Source organism: Hippopotamus amphibius, chromosome 10 (assembly GCF_030028045.1).
Source record: "Hippopotamus amphibius kiboko isolate mHipAmp2 chromosome 10, mHipAmp2.hap2, whole genome shotgun sequence".
Taxonomy (NCBI): domain Eukaryota; kingdom Metazoa; phylum Chordata; class Mammalia; order Artiodactyla; family Hippopotamidae; genus Hippopotamus; species Hippopotamus amphibius.
The window spans coordinates 91468963-91494669 of record NC_080195.1 but is presented as its reverse complement, the minus strand read 5'-3'; the positions used below and the strand labels follow the sequence as shown (position 1 = coordinate 91494669).

At 42.2% G+C, this 25707-nt stretch overlaps 1 protein-coding gene and 1 pseudogene across 1 annotated transcript; both read right to left on the bottom strand.

Moving 5' to 3' along the window:
* Nucleotides 1-1572: 1572 nt before the first annotated feature.
* Nucleotides 1573-16074, bottom strand: LOC130829868 (tubulin alpha-1A chain-like; annotated as a pseudogene).
* A 7798-nt stretch (nt 16075-23872) lies between these two features.
* LOC130830496 (protein-S-isoprenylcysteine O-methyltransferase-like) lies at nt 23873-25114 on the bottom strand. The gene is made up of 3 exons (XM_057697749.1): nt 24920-25114; nt 24573-24661; nt 23873-24462 (listed from the first exon to the last, which is right to left on the bottom strand). Exons 1-3 carry the CDS (start codon nt 25112-25114, stop codon nt 23892-23894), a joined length of 855 nt encoding a protein of 284 aa, XP_057553732.1. The 3' UTR covers nt 23873-23891.
* Nucleotides 25115-25707: the final 593 nt, after the last annotated feature.

Genomic DNA, 25707 nt, shown 5'->3' with positions numbered 1-25707 from the left:
CCTCAATCAAGCTGAATTAAAATGTATGTATTTAATGAGTGGCTTGTTATAGAGAAAAATGTTCTTGGTGTTCATCACCATTCATTTATTCATTTACTTAGTTTAATCCAGTGGAAATAGATGCTAGGTTCTTCCTTGATTTCAAAGGTAAATGATTGCATTAATTTGTTAGGGCTGCCATAACATCGTATCTACAGGCTAGGTGGCTTAAATAGCAGACGTTTTATTTCTCATAGTTCTGGAGGTTGGAAGTCCAAGATCAAGGTGTCTTGGATCAAGGTGATGGTTTGGTTTCCTCTCAGGCCCTCTCCTTGGCTTGCAGATAGCTGCCCTCTTGCTGTCTCTTTTCATGATCTTTTCTCTGTGTGAACCTCCTTGGTGTCTGTGTGTGTCCAAATTTCTTCTTCTTCCTAAGACACTAGCCAGATTAGATAGGGCTCTCCTTAATGGCCTCATTTTAACTTAAATGTTCCTTTAAATACCTTAGCTTCAAATGTAGTCACATTCTGAGACACTGGGGGTTAGGACTTCAATATACAAATTTTGGGGGACACAATTCAGCTCATGTTATGATTAAATATTTTGCCTTGGTTATTATAAAAAAGATGATAGGGGGACTCGAGGAAGGGTGGGGGGGGAGTCAAGGGAGGGAGGGAATACGGGGATATGTGTATAAAAACAGATGATTGAACTTGGTGTACCTCCCAAAAAATGATAAATAAATAAATAAAATTAAAAAAAAAAGATGATAGATTTAAGTTTTCTCCATGGCCTCATGGCTTCTTCATTTTCATTTGTATTCTTTTTTTTTTTTCATTTAAGACAGAGAATACTTTATTCAAACCCATCAGAGAAATATATAGCTTGGGTTTCTAACAAAGTGTCATTTATTTTTTTATTTTTATTTTTTTAAAAAAATTTATTTTATTTATTTATCGGCTGCTTTGGGTCTTCGTTGCTGCACATGGACTTTCTCTAGTTGCTACGAGCGGGGGCTACTCTTCATTGTGGTGCACAGGCTCCTCATTGTAGTGGCTTCTCTTGTTGTGGAACATGGGCCCTAGGCATGTGGGCTTCAATAGTTGTGGCACATGGGCTCAATAGTTGTGGCTCACGGGCTTTAGAGCACAGGCTCAATAGTTGTGGCGCACGGGCTTAGTTGCTCCGTGGCATGTGGAATCTTCCCAGGGCAGGGTTTGAACCCATGTTCCCTGCATTGGCAGGTGGATTCTTAACCACTGCGCCACCTAGGAAGTCCCCAAAGTGTCATTTTTTAAAGCATAGGTCAGTAATTGTGTATGAGGGTGTACACTGCTGCATACAAATTAACTGATCAGACCAAATTTTTTTTTCAGATACTTTTTTTTTAATTTTTAAAAATTTTAAAAAGAACTTTTATTGAGATATAATTGACATACAGTAAACTGCATATATTTAAAGTGTACAATTTGATATCTTTTTCTTATTATTAATGTATATATGGCAATCCCAATCTCCCAAGACCGCAAATTTTCAGTGTTTAAAACAGAATAAACTTCCCTGTAAAAGCAGCACCTTTGTGACATTTTAACTTCAGTATTTCTCTCCTTCTTCTCCCTCTCCTTCAACAGTATCCACATCAACCCCCACATAATCCTTCTCAAGGCCAGCCATGTCCTCACAGGCCTCAGAAAACTCGCCTTCCTTCATGCCCTCACCCACATCCCAGTGAACAAAGGCATGCTTGGTGTACACCAGGTCAAACTTGGGGTCCAGGCGAACCCAGGCCTCAGGATGGCTGTGGTGTTGCTCAGCATGCACACAGCTTGCTGCACTTTGGCCAAGTCTCCACCAGGTACCACGGTGGGAGGCTGGTAATTAATGTCAACTTTGAAGCCAGTGGGGCACCAGTCCACAAACTGGATGGTACGCTTGGTCTTGATGGTGACAGTGGCAGCCCTGACATCTTTGGGTACCACATTGCCGTGGCACAACAGGCAGCAAGCCATGTATTTACCATGGTGAAAGTCGCATTTCACCATCTGGTTGGCTAGCTCAAAGCAGGCATTAGAGATCTCTGCTACCAGCAGAGATGATAGGGGCATATGCAACCAGAGGGAAGTGGATGTGGGGAAAAGGCACCAGATTGGTCTGGAATTTTGTCAGGTCGACATTCAGGGCTCCATTAAACCTCAGGGAAGCAGTGATGGAGGACACAACTTGACCTATAAACCTATTCAGGTTAATATATGTTGAGCGCTCAATATCAAGTTTTCTAAGACAGATGTCATAGATGTCCTCATTGTCTACCATGAAGGCATAATCAGGGTGCTCCAGGGTAGTGAGGTTGGAGTTGTAGGGCTCTACTACAGCTGTGGGAACCTGGGAGCTGGGAAATAGAGAACTCCAGCTTGGACTTCTTGCCATAATCAACAGAGAGACCTTCCATCAGCAGGGAGGTGAACCTAGAACCAGTTCCCCTACCAGAGCTGTGGAAAACCAAGAAGCCCAGAAGACCTATGTACTGGTCAGCCAGTATCCGAATTTGGTCCAAGATGAGGCCAATGATCTCCTTGCCAATGCTGTCGTGACGTCAGGCAGAGTTATTGGCAGCATTTTCCTTGTCTGTGATGAGCTGCTCAGGGTGGAAGAGCTGGTGGTAAGTGCCAGTGTGAACTTTGTCAATGACCATGGTTTCCAAGTCTGCAAACACTGCCCTGGGCACATGCTTGCCAGCACTTGTCTCACTGAAGAAGGTGTAGAAGGAGTCATCTCCTCCCCCAGTGGTCTTGTCACTTGGCATCTGACCACTGGGGTGGATGCCATGTTCCAGGCAGTAGAGCTCCGAACAGGTATTGCTGATCTGGACACCATCTTGGCCAACGTCGATGGAGATGCACTCACGTAAAGTTGCTGTTTTGTGGCTGCTGAGCAGATGGAGAAGAGGAGGAAGAGAGGTTGTTGCTTCTTACAGAGCGACTCTTAGGTGGTCAGTGTAAGAAAACCTGCCTCATTTGTATTCTTGATGGGACTCAGAACCATGTTTTCCCTCTCCCATGGGAAAAAGGGAGGTAAATCTTTTCTTCTGCAAAGTATCATAGGTAATGCAATGTTTTTTGGTCTTTTTACTGCCCCAACACATAGGAGGGATGTCAGATAGCCACAACAAATGAGTGGCTTACTAAGAGCTTGAGCTGTGGAATCCTGTATTTAAAAGATGTGTGGGACTTCCCTGGTGGTCCAGTGGTTAAGAATCTGCTTTCCAATGCAGGGGACACGGGTTTGATCCCTGGTAGGGGAACTAAGATCCCACGTGCCGCAGGGCAACTAAGCCCGAGCACCACAACCACTGAGCCTGCATGCTCTAGAGTCTGTGCACCACAACTAGAGACCCTGCGTGCTGAAACTGAGCCTGTGCACTCTGGAGCCTGGATGCCACAATGAAGATCCCACGTGCTGCAACTAAGACATGATACAGCAAAACAAACAAACAAAAAAAAGAAATTAAGAAAAAAAAAAAGATGTGTGACTTTGTCCGAAGTCTTCAACTTCATAAGAATACTGTCTAAGCTACTTTAACAGAGATCTCTATAAAACCATAGCTTAAGAAGAGAGAAGTTTATTTTTCTCTCCTGTATCAGCTCACAGTGAAGTAACACAGAGTGGGATGGGCAGATCAGTCCATTCTTAAAAGAAAGCTTCTATCCCTAGGTCCTTAATGGCTGTTCCAGCTCTTGCTATCACATCTGTATCTCAGCCATCAGGAACAGAAAAAGGAGAAAGAAAAACACACACGTATTTCTTTTAATGTCAAGGCTTGGCTTATAAGATCACTTATATCCCATTGGTAACAAGTCATATAGATACATGTAGTTGCAAAGATGGTGGAGAAATGTGACCTATAAGTGGCCATGGGTGCAGCTAAAACAAAGAGTTTTATTATTAGAGGAAGAGAAGAATAATGAATATTGTTTTATGTCTTGGGTTTCTGCAAAAGCAAAGCCTGAGCAAGGACTTGGATGTAGGTAGTTCGGTTGCATTTACCTAAGTACTGATGATATTGATCCCAGGAAACAGTGAGGGAGTGGGCAGAGTAAGGCAAGAAAGAGAGAAAGCCAACAAAGGGTATGCTACCCAGATGGAAATCACTGTGGAAAAATGTGGCCCATTTACTCTGGGGGTCATCTGTAGAACCACACAGAGCGTGCCTCAGAATTGTTTCAGTGAAGGATGAGGAGGCTAGGGCATTTATCCACTGACTTCCATCGTTCATCATTTATTGAGTCCCTGTACTTCCATTCGATAGCCCTGTTCAGACTATGTAAGTTTCCACGGTGTTGGAGGATACCCCAAAGGATGCCACAGCACCCACTGGAGCTGGAACATTGCAATATTCATGCAACTGTTCACAATAGCGGCACTAATGTCAAATGGGCCGAAGTGATGTGGCCCAGGGCATCTTAGGTATCTGCTCCTGGGTAGAACTAAACCTCCTGGTCTTTGTCCTAAATATGTCAGTGATAGGTGACTGTAAAAGGGGAGAGAAACAAGGCTCTCTTAGGTTACTCAAGGAGGGAAAAACCTGGTTTGGTCTCTTAGAGATAAGGAAATGACAGCAAAAAGACCTAGATGGCTGGGGAGGAGATTTTGTGCTGGGAAATTGTGGGAACTAAGGTGCTGATGTGAGTTATTTTGTTCCAGTCCTGGAGGACCTTGAGTACCATCCTGGGAAATTTAAAATATATATAGTAGACAAGTGTATAGGTTCTGAATTTCTGAAAATAAATACTTTTATAACATGTAGGGTGATTACCAGAGCCTAGAGGTAGAAGACCAGTTTTGAGATGATTACGATGATGTAAGCATGAGATGACAAAAGCTGGGACTAAGGTGAGGCTATTATGGAGAACCAGGAGGAAAGGTATCAGAAAGAGAGAAGAATATGAGGGGAAAGGGAACCAGGAGTCAAAGAAGGTAAAAGTAAGAAAGTGGAATGTCAAAGGGGAAAAAAGGATTGGAGATTAGTGTGAGGGAAATGACTACATTATTTCCATGGAGGTTGCTTTAAAGTGTGAGGAATTAAAATGTAAAGAATTCAAGTAATATGAAAATTTCTAACCAGAAAATATCGCTGGATAAGCATAGGAAAAAGGAAGAATATGGTGGCAATTCAGATCATTATGAAATGTTGACAGATGTCAGGAAGGTACCAAAGTCAAATTTTGACATTTTGTACCAAATAGGATTTAGAATTGGTTATTAATCCTTCAGTTTGTTCTTTTTTTTAAAAAAAGATTTATTTATTTATTTATTTATTTATTTATTTATTTATTATTTATTTATTTATTTATTTATTTTTGGCTGTGTTGGGTCTTCATTGCTGCCTGTGGGCTTTCCCTGCTTGTGGTGAGCAGGGGCTACTCTTCATTGTGGTGCGTGGGCTTCTGAGTGAGGTGGCTCCTCTTGTTGCGGAGCATGGGCTCTACGCGCGCCGGCATCTAAGCCCATGTTGTGGTGCATGGGCTTAGTTGCTTTGAGGCACGTGGGATCTTCCCAGACCAGGGATCTAACCCTTGTGCCCTGCATTGGCAGGTAGATTCTTAACCACTGCACCACCAGGGAAGTCTCTTCAATTTGTTCTTGGATCTCCTGAATTGATCCAAATAATTCTAGTTCAGAGTAAGTGTAGTACTTAAATACGGAAAATTATAAGTAGCATTTTAATTGAAATTATCCAAATCTAATTCCTTCCTGAAAATATAATATACACAATATGTTTATGCTAGTATTTGGTTTTAAAAGCACTGAAAGGGGGAAAGGTATCATTATTAAATGACAAAAAAAATCTCTTGTTTCTTACTAAAAATTGAAAGTCTTAATCTCATTTTAAAATACAGAAACAACACGTTTTAGGCTAAACCACTATGACCAATTTCTCCTTTTAGCCATTTTAGAAAAAAGCCTTTAAAAAAAATACTTTCAAAGTTACAGATGAGTTGCAAGAAAATTACAAAAAATTCTTAAATATCTTTTATCCAGATTCACAGATTAGCTATTTGCCACATTTACCTTATCACTCCCTCTATTTAGTATACATATTATTATTAATTTCTCCCTGAACCATGTAAGAGTTAGTTACAGATATCATGTCCCTTTATTTGTAAATACTTCAATGTATATTTCCTAATAAGGACATTCTCTCATATAACCACAGTCCAATGATTACATTCAGTAAGTTTAGTACTATGACCTAATATGCTGTCAATATTCAAATTCTGCCAGGTTTTCAATAATGTTCTTTAGAGCATCCTCTCTTGCCTCCAATATCCAGTTCAGGGTCATATATTGCATTTGGTTGTCATATCTCTTTTAGTTTCTGTATTACTTATCTATTGCTGTATAAAAATTACTCTAAAATTTAAGCTTGAAATAATAAATATTAATTGCATATTTATCTTATATCCTGCAACTTTACTGAATTCAGTTATTAGTTTTAATAGTTTTTTTTGGTGGAGACTTTAGGGTTTTCTACATATAGCATCATGTTATCTGCAAATAGTGACGGTTTTACTTCTTCCTTTCCAATTTGGATGCTTTTTTCTTTTTCTTGTCTGATTGCTGTAGCTAGAACTTTCAATGCTATGTTAAATAGAAGTGTCAAGAGTGGGCATCCTTTTCTTGCTCTTCATTTTAGAGGAAAACCTTTTAGCTTTTCACCATTAAGTATGATGTTAGCTGTAGATTTGTTGTATATGGCCTTGATTATGTTGAGATATGTTCCCTTTATACCAACTTTTATGAAATATCCATTTATATCATAAATAGATGTTGAATTTTGTCAAAGCCTCTTTTGCACCTATTAAGATGATTATTTGATTTTTATCCTTCCTTTTGTTAATATGATATATCACATTGATTGATTTGCAGGTATTGCATCCCTAGGATAAATTCCACTTGATCAAGGAGTATGATCCTTGTTATATATTGTTGAATTCAGTTTGCTAATTTTTATTGATGATTATTTTCATCTATACTCAACAGAGATATTGGCCTGTGATTTTCTTTTTAGTAATGTCTTTGTCTGGTTTTGTTATCAGGGTAATATGCCTCAAAGAATAAATCTGAGTGTTCCCTCCTCTTCAATTTTTTTGAATAGTTTGAGGATAGACATTAGCTCTTTTTTATATGTTTGGTAGAATTCCCCTGTGAAGTTGTCCAGTCCTGGACTTTTGTTTGCTGGGAGTTTTTTGATTACTAATTCAGTTTCACTACTTGTGATCACTCTGTTCAGATTGTCTCTTTCTTCCTGATTGAGTCTTGAAAGATTGTATATTTCTAGAAGTTTATCCATTTCTTCTAGGTTGTCCAGTTTTTTGGCATATAACTATTCACAGCATTCTCTTATGACTTTTTATATCTCTGTAATATAGGTTGTAATTTCTCCTCCTCTCATTTCTTATTTTATTTGTTTAGGTCTTCACCCTTCACCCTTTTTCTCTTGGTGAGCCTGGCTAAAGACTTATCAATTTTGTTTATTTTTTCAACAAACAAACAAACAAACAGAAAAACAGCTCTTGATTTTGTTGATCTTTTCTTTTGTCTGTCTTTTCTTTTCTCTTTTCTTTCCTTTTCTCTTCTCTCCTCTTCTCTTCTTTTCTTTCCTTTTCTTTTTTCCTGTTGGTCCTGCTGCATGTAGCTCCCCAACCACGGGTTGAACCTGGGCCCTTGGCAGTGAAAGCACAAAGTCCTAACCACTTGGCCACCAGGGAATGCTCTTTGACCTTTTCTATTTTGGGGGTTTTTTTTTGGTCTTTATGTTATTTATTTACTCTCTGATTTTTATTATTTCCTTCCCTCTGCTGGCTTTGGGATTTGTTTGTTCTACTTTTTCTAATTCCTTTAGATGGTAGGTTAAGCTGTTCATGTGAGATTTTTGTTATTTATTGAGGTAGGCCTGTACCCATTTAAACTTCTCTCTTAGAACTGCTTTTGCTGAGTCCCATAGATTTTGGATACTTGTGTTTTTTATTTTCATTTGTCTTGAAGTATTTTCTGATTTTCCCTTTGATTTCTTTAGGGACTCATTGGTTTTTAAGTAGCATGTTGTTTAGTCTCCATGTCTCCCCATTTTTCTTCCTATAATTGATTTCTAGTTTCATACCTTGTGATTGGAAAAATTGCTTGATAAAATTTCCATAGAGAAGCTCATGTTATGAGCAATTGGCTCATGGCAGCTGGCTTCCATCAGAGCAACTCAAAGAATAAGAGACTGAGGTAGACAGAAGTAGTCTTTTTGTAAACTAACATTAAAAGCGGCATCCATCACTTTTGCCATATTCTATTCATTACGAGTCAGTAGGTCTGGCCCACACTCCAGGGGAGGGAACTACAAGAGAGTACATATCAAGAGGCAGGAATCATTTGGGGTCATTTTAGAAGTTAATATTCTTTTTAAAAAAGTTTATTTATTTACTTATTATTTATTTATTTGTTTTATCTGTGCTGGGTCTTAGTTGCGGCACCCAGGATCTTTAGTTGCGGCATGTGGTCTCTTAGTTGCAAGCATGCATGCAGGTTCTAGTTCCCTGACCAGGGATGGAACCTGGGCTGCCTGCATTGGGAACATGGAGTCTTAACCACTAAACCACCAGGGAAGTCCAAGAGGCTAATATTCTTTTTTTTTTTTCAATTCATTAATGTATTTATTTTTTGCTGCATTGGGTCTTTGTTGTTGCCCGTGGGCTTTCTCTAGTTTTGGTGAGCGGGGCTACTCTTGGTTGTGGTACGTGGGCTTCTCATTGTGGTGGCTTCTCTTGCTGTGGAGCACGGGCTCTAGGCATGCAGGCTTCAGTAGTTGCAGCATGCAGCCTGCATAGTTGCAGCATGCAGGCTCAGTAGTTGTGGCATGCAGGCTCTAGAGCACAGGCTCAGTAGTTGTGGCACATGGGCTTAGTTGTTCTGAGGCATGGTAACTTCCTGGATCAGAGATCGAATCTGTGTCCCGTGCATTGGCAGGTGGATTCTTAACCACTGTGCCACCAGGGAAGTCCCCAAGAGGCTAATATTCTTGATAGCTGTTTCTTCTCTCCAAACTTAGAAGTTTTCTGCATCATGCTTATATTTTCTCCACCTCTCAGAGTAATTTTTCAAGCTCTCTCTACCACATACACAGGCCAGCACTGATACTGTACAATCCTGCTAGGTAGTGGGCACATGAGTCCCTTTTCTAGAAGACTGGGAAGTTTTCTGAATCTGTCCACGTCTCAGAGGTTTTTAGCATTTGCTGGTGTACTCCTCTGTGCCTTCATCTCCTGGGTCTCTCCTAGCTGTGTTTGCTTATGGAAATCATACACTTGACACCTGTCATATGAGTGAGAGGCTATAGTCTTTCTGTTACTCCTCGGCTTTACTCCTGTTATTTATCTTGAAGGAGGACAGTTCTGTCTTCTTGTGAAGAATTGTGAGATTGTGAAGAATAAACCAATCATTTTTTTAACCAAAAGACATTGCATTAGTTCAGAGTCTCCTAAACTGTTTTCGTTCACGGTAGCATTAGTATCTCAATAATTTTTTCCCACAACACCCCTGGGTCAAAAGAAATACCTAACAGTTCCATTTATTAAGTTATTAGGTTTAAACACCTTAATAAGTATTTATGCTTTAACAACCAAGTAGCCATTTATAAAACAAATATACATACATAAAGAAAAAATTATGTTACGTTTCCTTCTTGGATAGACGCAATTACTAACAGGATGTTTGTACCGCTTGGGCACAGTCCAACTTCACTAACCTTGGAATGTCTGGACACTGCCGCACTCATTTCCTGTTACCCATTGATTTTCATGTGGTACTTGCTTTTTATTACGGCAACCATGGAAAGCCCAGCTTTGCAAAGAAAGAAAAGTCTTTGAAAGGAATGTAACATGATCTAATGAAAATGTGAATCACCTTGAGGTAGTAGTAGTGTCTGACAGATGCTACTATGTTATCCTTGAAAATTTGAAATACGCAGTTAGCGGCACCTGCCTCCGTCTATGGCCATACCACCCTGAACGTGCGCAATCTCGTCTAAAATACCGGGTTGGGTCTCCTGAGTTGGGTCTCCTGGGTTACCTTAGGGCATAGTTTGGGAATCACAGTGCTAAGTGAAGGAAGATAAAAAAGACATATTCCACGTAAGGAGCCCAGTTATAGTACTGCATATAGATATGTGGTCAACTAGGTAATCTGTAAGGCAGAGTACTACAATCAAGATGCTGTGGACATTTTTTTTTTATCTGTTTGGTATCTGAATCCCTGATACGTGGTCCTGTTCTTACTGGACTTGTTGTGTGATAGGATTTTGGCTGTAATCTTGGTGGTATAGCCTCTCTTTTTATTTGTCCATTCTGAACATAGTTCTATAGTCTTCTTGAGGATGTGGAAAACCTGATATCCTTCCAATAAATTTCTCTCTCTGTTTGTCAGCCCAACTACTCTTTTTTTTTTTTTAATTTAAAATTTTTGGTTGTGTTGGGTCTGCGTTACTGTGTGCAGTCTTTCTCTAGTTGCAGCAGATGGGGGCTACTCTTCGTTGCAGTTCATAGGCTTCTTATTGCAGTGGCTTCTCTTGTGGAGCACAGGCTATATATGCGAGGGCTTCGGTAGTTGTGGCGCATAGGCTCAGTAGTTGTGGTGCATGTGTTTGGTTGCTGTGTGGCATGTGGGATCTTCCCACACCAGGGGTCAAACCCATGTCCCCTGCATTGGCAGGCAGATTCTTAACCACTGCACCACCAGAGAAGTCCCAGCCCAACTAAAGTTGGGACAAATAAAAAGGAACATGACCAAAGATTTCCAATACTAGAAGAGAGGCAAAACTATAGAGAGCATATTGCACTGTCACCAGACAGAACAAGAAGAGGAAGTACTGAGACGTGCCTTCTGGAGGGTCTGGATGGTAAACAATAACCAGCCCTCAAAGGCTGAAAAGCTATCTATGAGGACGGCTTAGGTAATGTGGACAGATTTGAGAGAGACTTGGAAGAAGAGAAGGGTTGGAAATTTGCACAGAATGCATCAGACCCTATTAGGTGAGTTTCAAAACGACACATTTATGGTGAGTAAGGAGGTTTGTAAAGTTCATGTCATTAGAGATTATGCTTAGAAAATCCTCAGACCCCCAGGAAAGTTGGGATGATGCACACTAAAGGGGAGCTATTCAGTGCAATACTAAATATAAATGATATCTGTGATAAATGTCACACAGATGAGAGGATGAATCTTAGGTAGAATTATCCAAGTAGGGGAAGTAAGGATGGACAAGATTTGCTTAGATGATGGATGGTTTTGGTAAACCCAGAAGTCATTAAATTTATATTTCTTACTAGCAGACACTCCATACGGCCAAATCTAGGGGAGTGTATTAGAAAACAAAATATCTGGCTCAGAAAGCAAAGGGAAAGGAAAGCAGAGTTTACCTGTATCAACTTATGAAGCAGGCAACAAGAGTGAAACTCGGGAGGGCCTGCCTGAAAGAGGAAGTAAACAACATCAGGAAATGGAATCCTAGAAGCACAGCCATGACTGAAGAAAAAGTTGTAGCAGAAAGAATTGTTCTGCTGTTTTGAAGTAATACAAATTCCTCAAGATGAAAAAGCAGATTTGGAGGTACACCAAGCGGAAGACATTAGTCGTTCCTTGTTTCAGTAAAATAGAATAGGACATGCATTTTTAGCCTATGAACTCTCAGTGAAATACACTCAATGCATAGTTTTGAAATTGACAGGTTGTTTGGCTTCCATGAGATGAAGCAGTTTCCAATGTGACTCATTTTATCCCTTGGTAAGTGAAATCACGTCATGTACACATGCCACTGTTAGGTACACACAGGCTCGTGGGATTTCCATGCACGTAGGAAAACTATGTGGTGGGAGTATTTGGCACAAGAGCCTCTCAAATATTAGGCAACACTCTGATTTATATTACTTATTCAAAAATAATTACTGATTAGAGCAATGTTCTTAAAGGCACATGAACATCCTTACTGTGAAATTTCATATCATTTCTCAAAACTCAGTTTAAAAACAATTGCCTAAGCTGTTTTAATTAAGCTTTAGTGTCCTAACCTATCCACCCATCTTGCTGACCTATATGCTTTATGTAAACTGTACCATCTGTGTTCTTTTAAATCAAGTTCTTTGTATACCAGTTCTTTCTCTCTACCATGGAAAGAAGGTAGTTTCATTCAGAAGAGGAAACTCTTACCTTGCTGCAATACTAGGGGAATATAATGCTTTTATACTGTTGAAATTGTGAGTTAGATAATCAGTTGTGAATTTGGGTCGAGATTCAATTACTGGACTCATTTTTTTTTCCAGAATGATCAAAGACAGAGAAGGAAACCAGCAGGTTGAAAAAGAGCCCCTGTAAGTTAAAGGAAGTTATCTGATAAGAGATGAATACTGATGCCATGAGTCAACTAACACATATGAGTCTTCCTCTGGGTACTTGGCATAAAAACGTTTCCTTAACTCTTTAGCAAATGGATATGGGCAGAACTCTTCACATCTGATAGCAACCTGCATTTCCAGTATTATCTTCTACCATTTCATCCTGCGTAGTCTAAGAAACCACCCTATGGAGTTCCTCGTGACTGTCTTTCTATGCCAGGATCCTGTGACTGTTCTTTGCTCCTGCAATGTTTCTTTAACAATATCCTTAGTCTTCTTCCATTTTAGTATAGAGTTATTTGTTTTGTCATTGGTACCCCTACAGTGCTTGTCTCATAAGTCTGTAAAAGCATAGGGTCTGCTTTATTACATGATTTCTGTTTCTATTGTACCTTCTTGGGCAGAGTCTATTGCTTAGTCACTTTTGTTCTTGCCACATTGCAGGAATACTCAAAATGTATGAGTGGTCAAACTCATTGTTTAGAATATTTTAAGCTTGAGTTCCTGTGTTTGTCTCAATTTTCATGTTTATAGTGATCTGTCATTTGGTTTAATTTAAGTGGTCTGCGGAGACAGTCACTTAAATTCACTGAACGTTTTGTTTCATCTCTTAAAAGTTGCATTTGACTTCTAAGATGTCTTAGACCCTTAGTTTGTAATCAGGCCTTTCAGTGTGACCTCAGGCCAATTACTTAATCTCTTTATTAAGTGAAGAAAATACTTCCAAATTCAGAGGGTGGTTTTAAGGATTAAATGGGACAACATCTAGAATGGATTTAGATTGTTTCAGTAAATACGTGTTTACTGACCAACTACATAGGTGCCAAGAACTGTGCTAGGTATTAGTGCTATGGAGATGCCTAAGATACAGTCTCAACTCTGGGGGAAGTTACCATCTAGAAGTCTTGCCTGCTACTTAATATGGACTCAGCAACTGTTTATTCTCTTCTTCCTTTTTCTCTCTGACCCATCAGTTATTTAATGCTGGGATTTGTTGTTGTTTTTTAAAAATATTTATTTATTTACTTATTATTTGGTTGCACTGGGTCTTAGTTGCGACAGGAGGGCTCCTTAGTTGCAGCTTATCAGCTCCTTAGTTGTGGCATGTGCTCCTTAGTTGTGGCACACAGTCTCCTCAGTTGTGGCATGTGAACTCTTAGTTGCAGCATGCATATGGGATCTAGTTCCCTGACCAGGGATCGAACCCGGGTCCCCTGCATTGGGAGTGCAGCGTCTCAACCACTCTGCCACGAGGGAAGTCCCTAATGCTGGGATTTTGAATGAAATGGGGAGACAGCTTTACATTTTACATTATTTGTCACATGATCTTTAAATATAGCAGTGAAACTTATTTCAAGAGGTAAAGCTGAAGTACACGTCATTTTTTAAATAGCGAAAGGGATGACATCATTTGGAAAGAACAAGGCCAGATAAGAACAGCCCTTGATCAGATGGGAGTTGTGTGCTCTCAAAAGAAGAATGCTGTGGGAGTAACTGGCTCAATGCTCTCTTAGCCTGGGAACAGCACTTAAGATTTCCTTATCTTATAAAGAAAAAAATCATTTCTGTTTCATTAGCAAAGTAAACACAGTGACTAATTTTCCTAACATAGCAGTTTTATACATGTGTTACACACCATAAAACAATTGCTTAGGAAGTTTATGCTGTTATTTTCAAAACAAGCCATCCAGTGGGTTTGGCCTCCAGGAAAACTGCCCACACATTTTAAATACGTACACTGGTCAATCAGTTTTGACACTTCCATCCTACCCTACTGGTTTGCTTCACTTCACTTCATTTAGCATCTTGTCTCTGTGTCAATCATTTACATATATTTAAAGTTGTGGCTATATGATGTGAGACTCCTTACTGAAAATGAGAAATCCAGTGATTTATTCACAAAGATATATTCAACTACTTACAATTTTTAAAATACTAAGGTAAGAAAGTCAGAAAATGCTGAACTTTTAAATCAACTGTTTGGCGTTGTTTGAAATTTGGCTATGTTAATATAGTGAGTTATGCCAATAACAAATGATGGGCAATTAACTCTCAGAGTAGGGGAAGGAATTCTTGGTAGAAGAATCTTCAAACACATAGAGGTAAAAAGGAGTGTTCAAGGATGTCAAGAACATAATTGGAATGTAAATTGGGCAATGAAGCTGGTACCATTGATTGTGCTGCATGTAAATAGTCCTTTATATATTGAATAGTCCTAAGGAGTTGGGACATTGTTTTGTGTGTAGGAGCCACTAAATGTTTTTAAACGGCATAGTGTTGTCTTGCATTCTCTTGACTGGCATTGGCCTCTATGCGCACTTTGCCTCTGTGCTTCTGTAGGAGTCCGTCAGGACGTCCAGACTTACCAGCCCAAGCACCCTTCATGGTCTCCAGCATCAGCAGTTAGGACTTAGAGCCCTAACTCTGGAGCAACACGACATTTAGGATGTGTAGCTGGAGGAAAGTCTCTGTGGTCTTAGTGGAAAGAGCACGAGGAGTGTCCTGGAGCCTCAGCAAGAGACCACAAGGTTGCTGCAGTTTTATGAGATAGAAAGAGATGTGCTAGCAGCTCTTACCTTCATTCACTATTGTGAGGATTCTGTTCCCATGTGAACATTATGTCATTCCATTTTTTTTTTTTTGGTGGCTGCATCACGCAGCATGCAGAATCTTAGTTCCCCAACCAGGGATCCAACCTGGCCCCCCTACAGTGGAAGCGGAGTCTTAACCACTGGACCACCAGGGAAGTCCCCCATGTGAACATTATGAATTGAATAGTGTGTCACGTGGCACCAGTGCAAACCTGATTCTTTAATAAAAAGCCAAAATTTTGTTTATTCAAAGAATTGAAGTCCTTGTCTGCTACCCATTCTGGACCTACCACTTTAAAGGAAGATGCTGAGGAAATGTCACAGATGCTTGTGAGTAAGGGAGGTCATGGTAGACTCCCCAACAGCTGCTCCCATTTTATTGTGAAACAAAACTGTCTTAAGGAGAGTTGACCTCAGCCCAAGAATTGGGCATGGCTTGACTAAAAGCAGTGCTGCTTTCTTGCTGATGACTGGTTTACAAGTGGTATGTGACCCCGTTCTTGTCAATGAGATGCAAGAAGAGGTGTTTCAGAAAGTTCTTTCCTCCTTTGGAAAGTGCTGGATGAGAAATCACTCTCTTTATCTCTGGCTGATTGTGAGCACGGAGCACATAGCTAGGAATGTACTGAAAGTCATCTTAGGACTTCGAAGTTAAGTTAGGTTAAAGCTCTGGGCTGAGAATAGAGACACAAAGAACCAAAGTCTTGATGTCATGGCTAAGCCTTTGAAACAACCACCCCTGAAGCCCATTTCACCTCTGACCTTCCAGTTACGACATTTGAAACATGTCTTTAAACCAAAATGTTTTAAGAATTTTTTTGTACTCCTTTTCTACTTTATTGTATCCTGTCACTTCTCCTTTTAGAACCATGCAGCTCAGCTCTGCTTTCTTCCCCAATCATCCCTGACTCTTAGGTTCTATACTTACTTAGGAAATTGACACCTGACTAATGTGTCTTCTCTACTGAAATCCCGCCATCATCCTGGGTAACTTCAATATCCTCCTGTGTCATGTCCAGCATCCTTACATCAGGGACCGTGATCCCTACTCTGATCACCTTTACCTCCATTCCTCCTCAGCACTCATTTCTGAAGTCACATGATCTTATTTGCTGTTCAGTTTTCTGACCATGAAGTTCTACCCCTGTCACTTCTCCCACCCATCCCACTTCCTTCCTTTCAACTAATCCTGTTCTCCACCTCATCGCACCCTTCCTGCTCTGGCTTCCTTCTTAGTTTTCCACTTGTTCAGTTCCTTCTTAGTTTCACTTTTCTCCATGAACTGGCCCAGACCTATGTTTCCACATCCCTGTTTATTACCCTCTTATCAGTACCCTACTTCTCTCTCCCCTTTGGCCTTCTAATTTTTAATAGTTCTTAGCTTTTGAGTGATCTGATCTTTATTTTTACAGCTAGTACTTTTGGGCAAGGTGTTTCTGGAGAAAAAGTACTTCATTAGACTGAATCCATTTAAGTTTGTTATTTTCAGTTCACTAAGTACCATTCAGTGTTTGTTTTTTTTCTTATTTTTTTCATACTTTTCCCTGATATTAACCATTCAAAACATTTACCTACTCTTTATACCTCTGTCCATTTTTCTCACTCCCTTATTCATAACATATGTCCTGACTGCCTGCTTCACATAGAAAATAGAAGCAACCAATATAATTCATCTCACATAGTCTTATCTCCAACTTTGCTGCCTGTTTCCCCATCTTTCCAAGTTCTGCTTCTATTTCAAAGGAAGGGGTGCTGCTGGTGTCCCCCCTGCTCCCCCTGCCCCCCTCCCCCCACCTTAGTGGAGAAAAACCCTTCCATGGATATTCTTGACCTTGCAAAATTTTGCCAGCTCTGGAGTTTTTTTGTTTTGTTTTATTGGCTGCATTGGGTCTTTGTTGTGCATGCAGTCTTTCTCTAGTTGTGGCAAGCTTCAATAATTGCAGCACTCGGGCTCAGTAGTTGTGCCTCATGGGCTTAGTTGCTCCTCTGCACGTGGGATCTTTCTGGACCAGGGATCGAACCCGTGTCCCCTGCATTGGCAGGTGGATTTTTGACCACTGCCCCGCCAGGGAAGTCCCAGCTCTGGAGTTTTAGCCAACGACTAGTCAGATCTGTGTGAGTTCCCTGTGTTCACATCCTCTCAGTCTCTGCTTTCTCTGGTCTGTTCTCATGGGGATTGCCGCATGCTGGCTTGGTCCTGGCAGATTGCAAAGCAGCCATTTTCTGAGATGAGCTTTACTAGAGCAGGGGGTCCACAAGGGCCCCCCTCCTCGCCAGCTGATGGCAAGGGGATTAGCCCAGCTGTTGAAGGCTTCGTAATCAGCTGCCCCAAGAGAGCCCCTAGCAACGTGTCTGCCCATTGACCTTTGTTTTCCCTTAACTCTCTGTGACTAAACTCTCACCTCACGCTCCTACTTAGCTCCCTGATCACCACTGAGATTAGAATTTCTGGCTGGTGTCATCGGTTCGGTTGCCTTTTATTGCAAAACAGCTTTTGTAGTCATCTTAAGCAAAAAGAAATCTTGTTAGAAGGATGTTGAAAGTTCCAAGAATCACTGAGAGACTGAGGGAAATGTTTGCCAAAAGGCCAAGAAGCAGGGCAGCTCTAGAGAGTCAGAAAGGAAGGCAGCACTGCAGACGTCAGGCTAAGAAGCTGTGGCTTTGCTACAGAAATTGTCACTATTACCGTAACTGTGAGTAGATTCTAACTGTCCTATTTTCTTTGTGATACTTATTCAAAATTCAAAGTCTTGCGCAAGAGCTGCAGATTGCCTGAACCCGACTGAGTCACTTGTTTGTGTCATGACTGCCAGGGCAGACGTGAAGATGATGGTAGGAAGGGAAGGACCAGTTTCCTTCATGTTCCTTAGTGGGAGGTGAGGCACTTCACCCAATCCACAGCTGCTCTTTTGGATTTCCAACCTCTGTATACATCCTCTTCCCGTACTCAGTTATGAAAAAGATGTTCCCGCAAATGAACTCATTCTCTCCCTAATGGGGCAAGAATCCTGATTTGTTTCACTTGGTTACAAATTCAGTGGTTCAGGTTTTCACTTCATTTACTTGAAAAGGGGAATACTGCCATTTTATTTATAACACATGTAACTACATTTAAAAATGATGGCATCTCCATTGTCTCTGAAAATGAGCTTAAGAAATTTAAAACCATTACAGTAAATAAGCAATAGCATATTCACTTAAAAATATGATAAAGTACCTCCAAAATGATTTCCAACTAACTTTCCTCTTTTTATTTCATCAGGCCTTGGGGGAGTTCAATATTGAGGTAAGAACATTTTCTCCATTAAACCATGAGATAACCCAAGGTTTAGTGAGTTTCTGTGAATGTAAACAATGAGGTACCAGGCCACCAACAAACACACACCAGTTTTCTCAGTTTCCTCCACTATTGATTTCGTTTATGTATTGACAGTTCCTAGCGTACTCTTTTTAAAAAATTAATTAATTAATTAATTAAATAATTTATTGGCTGTGTTGGATCTTCATTGTTACATACAGGCTTTGTCTAGTTGTGGGGAGTGGGGGCTACTCTTTGTTGTGGTGCATAGGCTTCTCATTGTGATGGCTTCTCTTGTTGCAGAGCATGGGCTCTAGGCACTTGGGCTTCAGTAGTTGTGGGACGTGGGCTCAATAGTTGTGGCTCATGGGCTTAGTTGCTCTGTGGCATCTGGGATCTTCCCAGACCAGGGCTCGAACCCATGTTCCCTGCATTGGCAGGTGGATTCTTAACTACTGCGCTACCACGGAAGCCCCCTAGTCTACTCTTAAATGTGAATTCCAAATAGCATAATCATGGTATATAAAACACAAGGAGAGGGTGTAATATTTCAGAGAAACCTTCTAAGTGATAAACACAAGTGCCTGTCCTTTTGCCCCTCTGCTTCTAGCAAAGGGGCTGGGGACCCCTGGAAACACTGATGGAACTAGTTATTTTCTTTACACCCTGTCATCAACATTAAACCACATGGGATTGGCTTGGTAGCTTGTTTACTTTCTGCTACAGTCTGGCAGACTCAAGTGAAATGCCTTTAATTAAAAGTCATTTCTCTAGACTGTTCAGACTCTAGGCTAGGACACCCATAAAGATTTATACATCCCCACCTGTTGGAATTTTCTCTGTCACCTTGGTTACGAATATTGAAAGCCAAAGCTAAATGCTTTTAATAGAAGTGCTCTACCGGCTTCTTGGGGCTTTAGGAATTGAAATTGCCTTGTTTATTAGTTGTTACTCTCAGGTAGACTTGAGTGGGTATGAAATCTTATTTCCCTAGTCTTCAAAGTAGAAAAATAGTGCTCCATACCATTTCATAAATGTTCAAGGATTTCCTGATTAGAATAACCATGAAACTTTATTAGTATATCATATATCAGTTGTTATAAGTTAGTAATTCTGCAGTTCAAATTGTTTTGTGTCTTATTTATTTGCATTGCTGTGTTGGAGTTTTCACAATTTGCATCCCTTAAATAGATGCAGCAGCCATGGAAGTGTGCTGCTCAGGTCTCCTGCTGTGGAGTGTGCAATTGGTGGATAGCCTCAGCTGCTGGCCTCTGAATCCATCATTGCATTTCTCCAAAGGCCACACTTTCCACAAGCTTCTCTCTGCCCATGACAGCATGGCAGGAACACTAAAGCAGGTCAGTTCCTACAAGAAGCAGGATACCTCTGCAGAGTGATTTTGGCTTGAGGACTCCCTGTTGGCCTGGCCAAAGCTTCTTAGAACGATCCTGTGGGCTGAAACTCTGCTTATCCTCCTCTTCTTCATTTCCTCTCGCCTTTACACAGACCTGCCGTAGGTAAGTGGTAAATTACTTACCTATGGCCTTCATGTCATATGAGTTAATGAAGTCCCTTTGTTATTTTTTCTTCAAACATTTTTATTGTGAGTTATAACATGCATTTAGGGATGTGCAGAAAATAAAATTGTGCAGTGTAATAGATTATCATTGAGTGTATGCTCATAAAACCACCAGCAAGGCCATGAAATAAGACATTTCTGGAACCTAGAAGGTCCCCAAATGCTTCCTCCTAAATATTACTTCCTCTCTCCCACATGAAGGAAACTATTATGGTAACATACTCCTTACGTTTGTTTATAGTTTTCCCAGTTAAGCATGTATTCCCAATGTGCTGTCATTTTGTCTTTTTTTTTAAACTCAGTATAAATGGAATCATATACTGTGTTTCATGTCTGTCACTTTCGCTAATTTTGTTCTTGAAATTCATCCATGCTCTGCGTATTTATAGTTTCTTAAATTTTATTGCTATATAGTACTCCATTTTATGATATATGAATTATTCTTTATTTATTGACATTTAAATTATTTCAAGATTGGGGTTATTAAAAATAATGCTGTGGACATTCTTGGATCTGTTTCTTGGTGTATGTGGCATGAATTCATTTGGTATGTCCTAGAACTTTTTTTGTATATACATCTTTATTGGAGTATAATTGCTTTACAATGTTGTGTTAGTTTCTGCTGTACAACAAAGTGAATCAGCTATATTTATACATATTTCCCCACATCCCCTCCCTCTTGAGGCTCCCTCCCACCCTCCCCATTCTACCCCTCTAGGTGGTCACAGAGCACCAAGCTGACTTCCCTGTGCTATGCAGTAGCTGCCCACTAGCTATCTATTTTACAGTTGGTAGTGTGTATATGTCAAGGCTACTCTCTTACTATGTCCCAGTCTCCCCTTCCCCCCCTACCCCATGTCCTCAAATCCATTCTCTACTTCTGTGTCTTTATTCCTGCTCTGTCACTAATATCCTAGTGTTTGAATTTCTAGTCATAGGGCATGTGTACCTTCACCTTAGAGAGAATAGTGAACTGTTTTCTAAAGTGGTTGTATAAGTTTACAGCTTCACCAGCAGTGCCTGAGTATTGCCATTGCTCTACATCTTCCCCAATACTTGCTATTGTCAAGATATTTATTAAAGATAAATACAAAGCCAAAACTGAGAGAAATCACACCTGTTTAGGGAAATTGAGAAATAATACTTTAGAGAGTAGTTAACGTGAAGATTAAGAGCATTAATTTTGAGTCAGTAAGACCTGGGTTTTCCTCTTCAGTGGTATTTGGGGCAGTGTTGCAGGAATAAATGGTATACTTAAACAGTGGCTGGTATATGCTAAGGAATCATAAGTATTCTTCTTCTTCATGGAAAAAGAGGCATTTGGAATAAATAGAATTTTGAAAGGAAATATCGATCAGTTTGGTAGAAAGGGAGGGAAATAAATTCTAGGCAGAAGAAATCTCAAAAGCAAAATTATCCATGGTGGATGCAATGCTTTGGCTGAAACATGGAGGAATAGCAAGGGAAGATAGTCCTGGAAATAGAGAATTTAGGGAATTTAGGGAAGAACCTAATGATGGATGAGGTATTTGGATCCCTTGTCTTCTACTTTGACACTTGAGGAAGATTCTGTTTTTCAAATTTGCCAGTTGTTTCTGAATACTGAACTCTTTTAGTCTCTATTCCTTCTTTTATTAATTTTTTTTTTCATAGTGAAATCAAGTACAGTTTTATTTAAGAATTGGAAATAATCAGTATCTGTGAAAGAATATCCAATATTTAAATAAACATTTCTGCATGTAAAAAGAAGAGTAATTACTCCATTAGGTTACTCTCCTAGCTCAGGTATGGGACAGACCCTTGGCAGCAAGTGCCTGGACCGCTCCTGGTTGCCGGTCGTCTGAGCCCAGGACAGGACATCAGGCTTCCATGGCCGGGCGCAGAGAGCAAGCCTCGCCCACCACGCCAGACAGGCCGGGGTCGTCTGGCCTCGCCAACTCACCACAGAAGCGACACGCAGAGGGAGAGCACCGCTACCTAAGGCAGCACGAGAGTGCAGGGAAGGGATGGCTGCTCCCTGTCCCTGTCACGGGGGGACTGCAGCCAAGACCCCACTGAACCTCCCGACATCGTGGCCCCTCGGTTTAGGGGTGTCTGCCTGTCATGGTAATCACCCCGATTAGGAGGTGTGAGGGATGAACAGAGTTTACTCTTTAGGCTTGCAGAGCAGCTCACCATGACATGAAAGGGTGCCAGGCTCGCCCCGCCACCTCTTCTCCACAAACCTCCCCTCGCAGCCCCCGCCTGCAGATCCTCACAAAATGTTTCATTTTTGTGCTGCTTCAGAAGAGTTTTGTTCTGTGCAGTGCCTGTTTTCCATTTCAGAGTCTCTGCTTTGAAACCTGCAATGGAAAAAGAAATCTCCTGACGGTTTAATTTGAGGGAACTGGCGATGTGGCCTTTACCCAAAATACGCTTTTGGGAGCACCCAAAAGCCTGTGCCTTGTTAACCTGCTTCTCTTCCCTGTGCACTGTCACTGCCAAATTCATAAAGTTAAAAATAACCTGAAGATCTCCGTGCTGGATGAAAGGCAAGCGCTTGCCAAAACCTGCCCCTAAGCAGTTCACCTTCGATCCCTAGGTAACTGCCGACTTCCGCCCTGCGTTACTATTCAGGGTGGGAACTTGCTCGTGGAATTGCTCTTTAAAGTGGAGGAGAATGTCATGTCAAGCCCAGGTGGTGTGACAGCAGCATCTCACTGCTGACACCAGGGCCTGCCTCCTGAGCTCCAGGCCTGGCAGGCAGGCGGAGGAGGGGCAGACCGTCAGAGGCCAACACCTTCTGTCTCACCGTCCACAAAGCCAGGGGCGTCATAAGCTGCTCTCTGTGTACTAAAGACACAACCTTGTGGCCCCCAGTGGTAACAAAAGCTGAGTCCTCTCCTGCTAGATGTAGCAGGAACAGAATTCCTCTCAAAGAGCTGGGGATGGCTGCCAAAACCCGATACACCCTCCGCAGTTTTGCAATCCTACTAAGTGGAGTTTACTTCGCTAAGCGCGGTCTGGAGAACTAGTTTAGAACTGATTCAAGTCCCCAAACACAGTAAGTGCATGCTGACGTCCCACCAGGCAGTGTTCCCACCAGAGAGACCTCAGGAGGCCGAGGCTGGAGTCTGTCCAATCCTCACACTAGCAAAGTGTCATGCCTGTCACCGACAGACCCGTAAACTTCTTTGGTATATATAATGATGAAAAAATGAATTAGGCCATGATATCTAGAAATAAGTAATATTTTGAGTTGGTAAAATGCTTTTTTGAACACACACTTCTGGTATCTGGTACAGTGAATCAAAGGTCCATTTTTGTGTAACCCATGCAGTATCGGTTTTATGTCATCTTTGTTACCAAAGTATTAAAAACATTTAACATTGTTCTTCTAAGTCTTCACAAGACCCCTGTGAGGTAGATGGTATTGACCCCATTCTACAGATGGGGAGGTCTAGGCACGGAAAGGTTTAGTGGCTCCTCAGAAGCCACGTGGCGTGGCATGGTGTGGCAGCGCTCCAGCCAGGGACCGATGCCACCTCCGATTCATGCTCTGTTGGTGCCCCGCAGGGCTGCACGGAAGGAACTCACACTGAGATGCAGTTCCTCTCTAGTCCAGAATTCAACAAGGGTCTCAAAGCTTACACGTTTCACTCGTAAAGCCAACCACTCTCCCCAAACTTAGAAAACAGAAGTACTAAGTCTCAGCTGGGATTATTTGCTCTATTTTTTTCATGAGTCGACTTGCTTGAATTTCATAGTTGTTTATGCTCAAACCCCTCTTGATTCAGCCCAAGAACAGGCTGCTCTGGGGCGGTGGGGGGTGGGGGTGGGGTATCCTTTGGTCCTAAGGCCTTCTGACCATTGATCTTGAGTGATATTCCACAAGAGTAATTGGTGACATAGAAAATGATTAAGAAAATCCATTCTGAAGAGTGGCCGACAGGAGGCAGTTCCATCCCGGGCTGCACGGAGTGGGAGGCCCCCCGGCCCGGCCCGGCCCGGCTCGGCCCACCCCGGGCCTGTCATAGCTCCACCTTGACCCCCTTTATGAAAGGCAGGCCCGTGGGCACCCGCTTCTTATACTCCAGGTACTCCTCTCCGAAGAAGTGAATCAGCGAGATTTCCTCCTCCTCTGTTTGGTCGCGGAAGAATCGCCACACTGTCAGAGCATAGCTCACGCCACAGATGGGGTTACACAGCATCACCTGGGTTCCGATACTCCAGTAAAACCGCCCAACGTAAGAAGGATGCCGGAACCAAGCATATACTCCGCTTGTCACCAGAGTGTGGGTTTCTGACTTTTCATTCTGCACCACGTGGTTGAAATTGGAGCCAGCTGTAAACATCGCCGCTTTCCTCAGACACTCTCCGTAGACCACCATCAGCAGCCCCGTGGCGCTGAGCCAGGTGATCTGCTTCAGCTCTCGCCAGAAGATATTTTCAAGTGTGAACTCTATCCAAGAAGAAAGAGCCGCTACTGTATACTCCACACTGTGATTCAGGAGAAAGGAATCCAAGGACAGACTCTTGGGATTATTGACTGCCGTGACTAAGTATTCAGAATAGTGGAACAGTGACAGGGAGCACATATACCTTGAAGCCACTGGTTCATATCCAGGTCAGGGACTAGAAGGCTCAAGGGACTGAAATCATAGTGTAGGGAAAAATCCTACACTGGCCGTGGGGGAGGCACTAGATGTGACCAGCCAAAGTGATTCCAAGAAGACTGGCTAAAACTTAGCAGCACTCCACAGCCAAACACAAAGCCAAGGAAACAGGCTCGGATGGTTATCTCGGAGGACCGCCGTGAGGGTTACCCACGTAAAGCACTTAGGACGTAGTGCCACGTAAGTTCTAGCTACCATCGCCACCATGCCTGTGACTGTCACCCGGGGCTGTGGGGAAACTGCATAAACCTAGCTTATTGGCCGGATTCTCCCGAGTCCATGCAGCGAATCCAGTCGGGGCGGCCGGAACTCTGTGCCCAGCCCCCTCCACGTAACTGCGGGGGCCTCTGACCTCAGACTCGACCGCAGGTCGTTCTCCACACCTGGTAGCGCGGCGGCCGGTAGAGCAGCAGCAGCAGCGCGTTGAGCCCGGCCACGTAGAGCGCCAGCGCGGTGCGGCCCTGCAGGCCGGCGCGCGTGAGCAGCGGCAGCGCGAGCACTGACGCGCCCAGCAGGAAGGTGGCGAGGCTGAGGCGCGCCTCGGGGCCCGGCGGAGCCCGCGCCACGCAGCCCGCCATGGCGCAGGGCGGTGGACCAGCGGGTGGACCAGCGGGCCGCGGCGGCGGCGGTCTAATTTTTTTTAAACATATGGCACATTGCAGAAATGATCACAGATCTTCCCCTTCCATCAGGTAGTGGAGTTTATATCTCCAACCCTTGAATCTGGACTGACCTCATAACTTGCTTTGGACGATAGGCTGTGGTGGAAGGTGAAAGAGATTTTCCACAATTCTGCTTATCTTCTTGGAACCCTTAAATTACCATGGGAACAAATGCTCACTAGCATGCTGCAGATGGGAGACCATACAGAAAGGGGATCCAGGAATCCCATCCATCTTAGACAACATCACCACATAGCAGCCACACCCAACCAATTCATAAGATGACCATAGACACATGAATGAGCCCACCTGAGATCAGCCCAGCTTCAGCTCAACCTAGGAGAACCACTCTAATTGTTGACCACAAAATTGAAGCTGTGGCATTGGAGAGATGATTCTTGGCAGACTACTGCCCCCAGGGCACTGCACAGGTAGCAAACAGAGGCACATAGTCTTTCTGTGAAGAAGGCTTTTTTTCTTGTCCTAGAGCTTCAGCCTGGGGTGCAGGC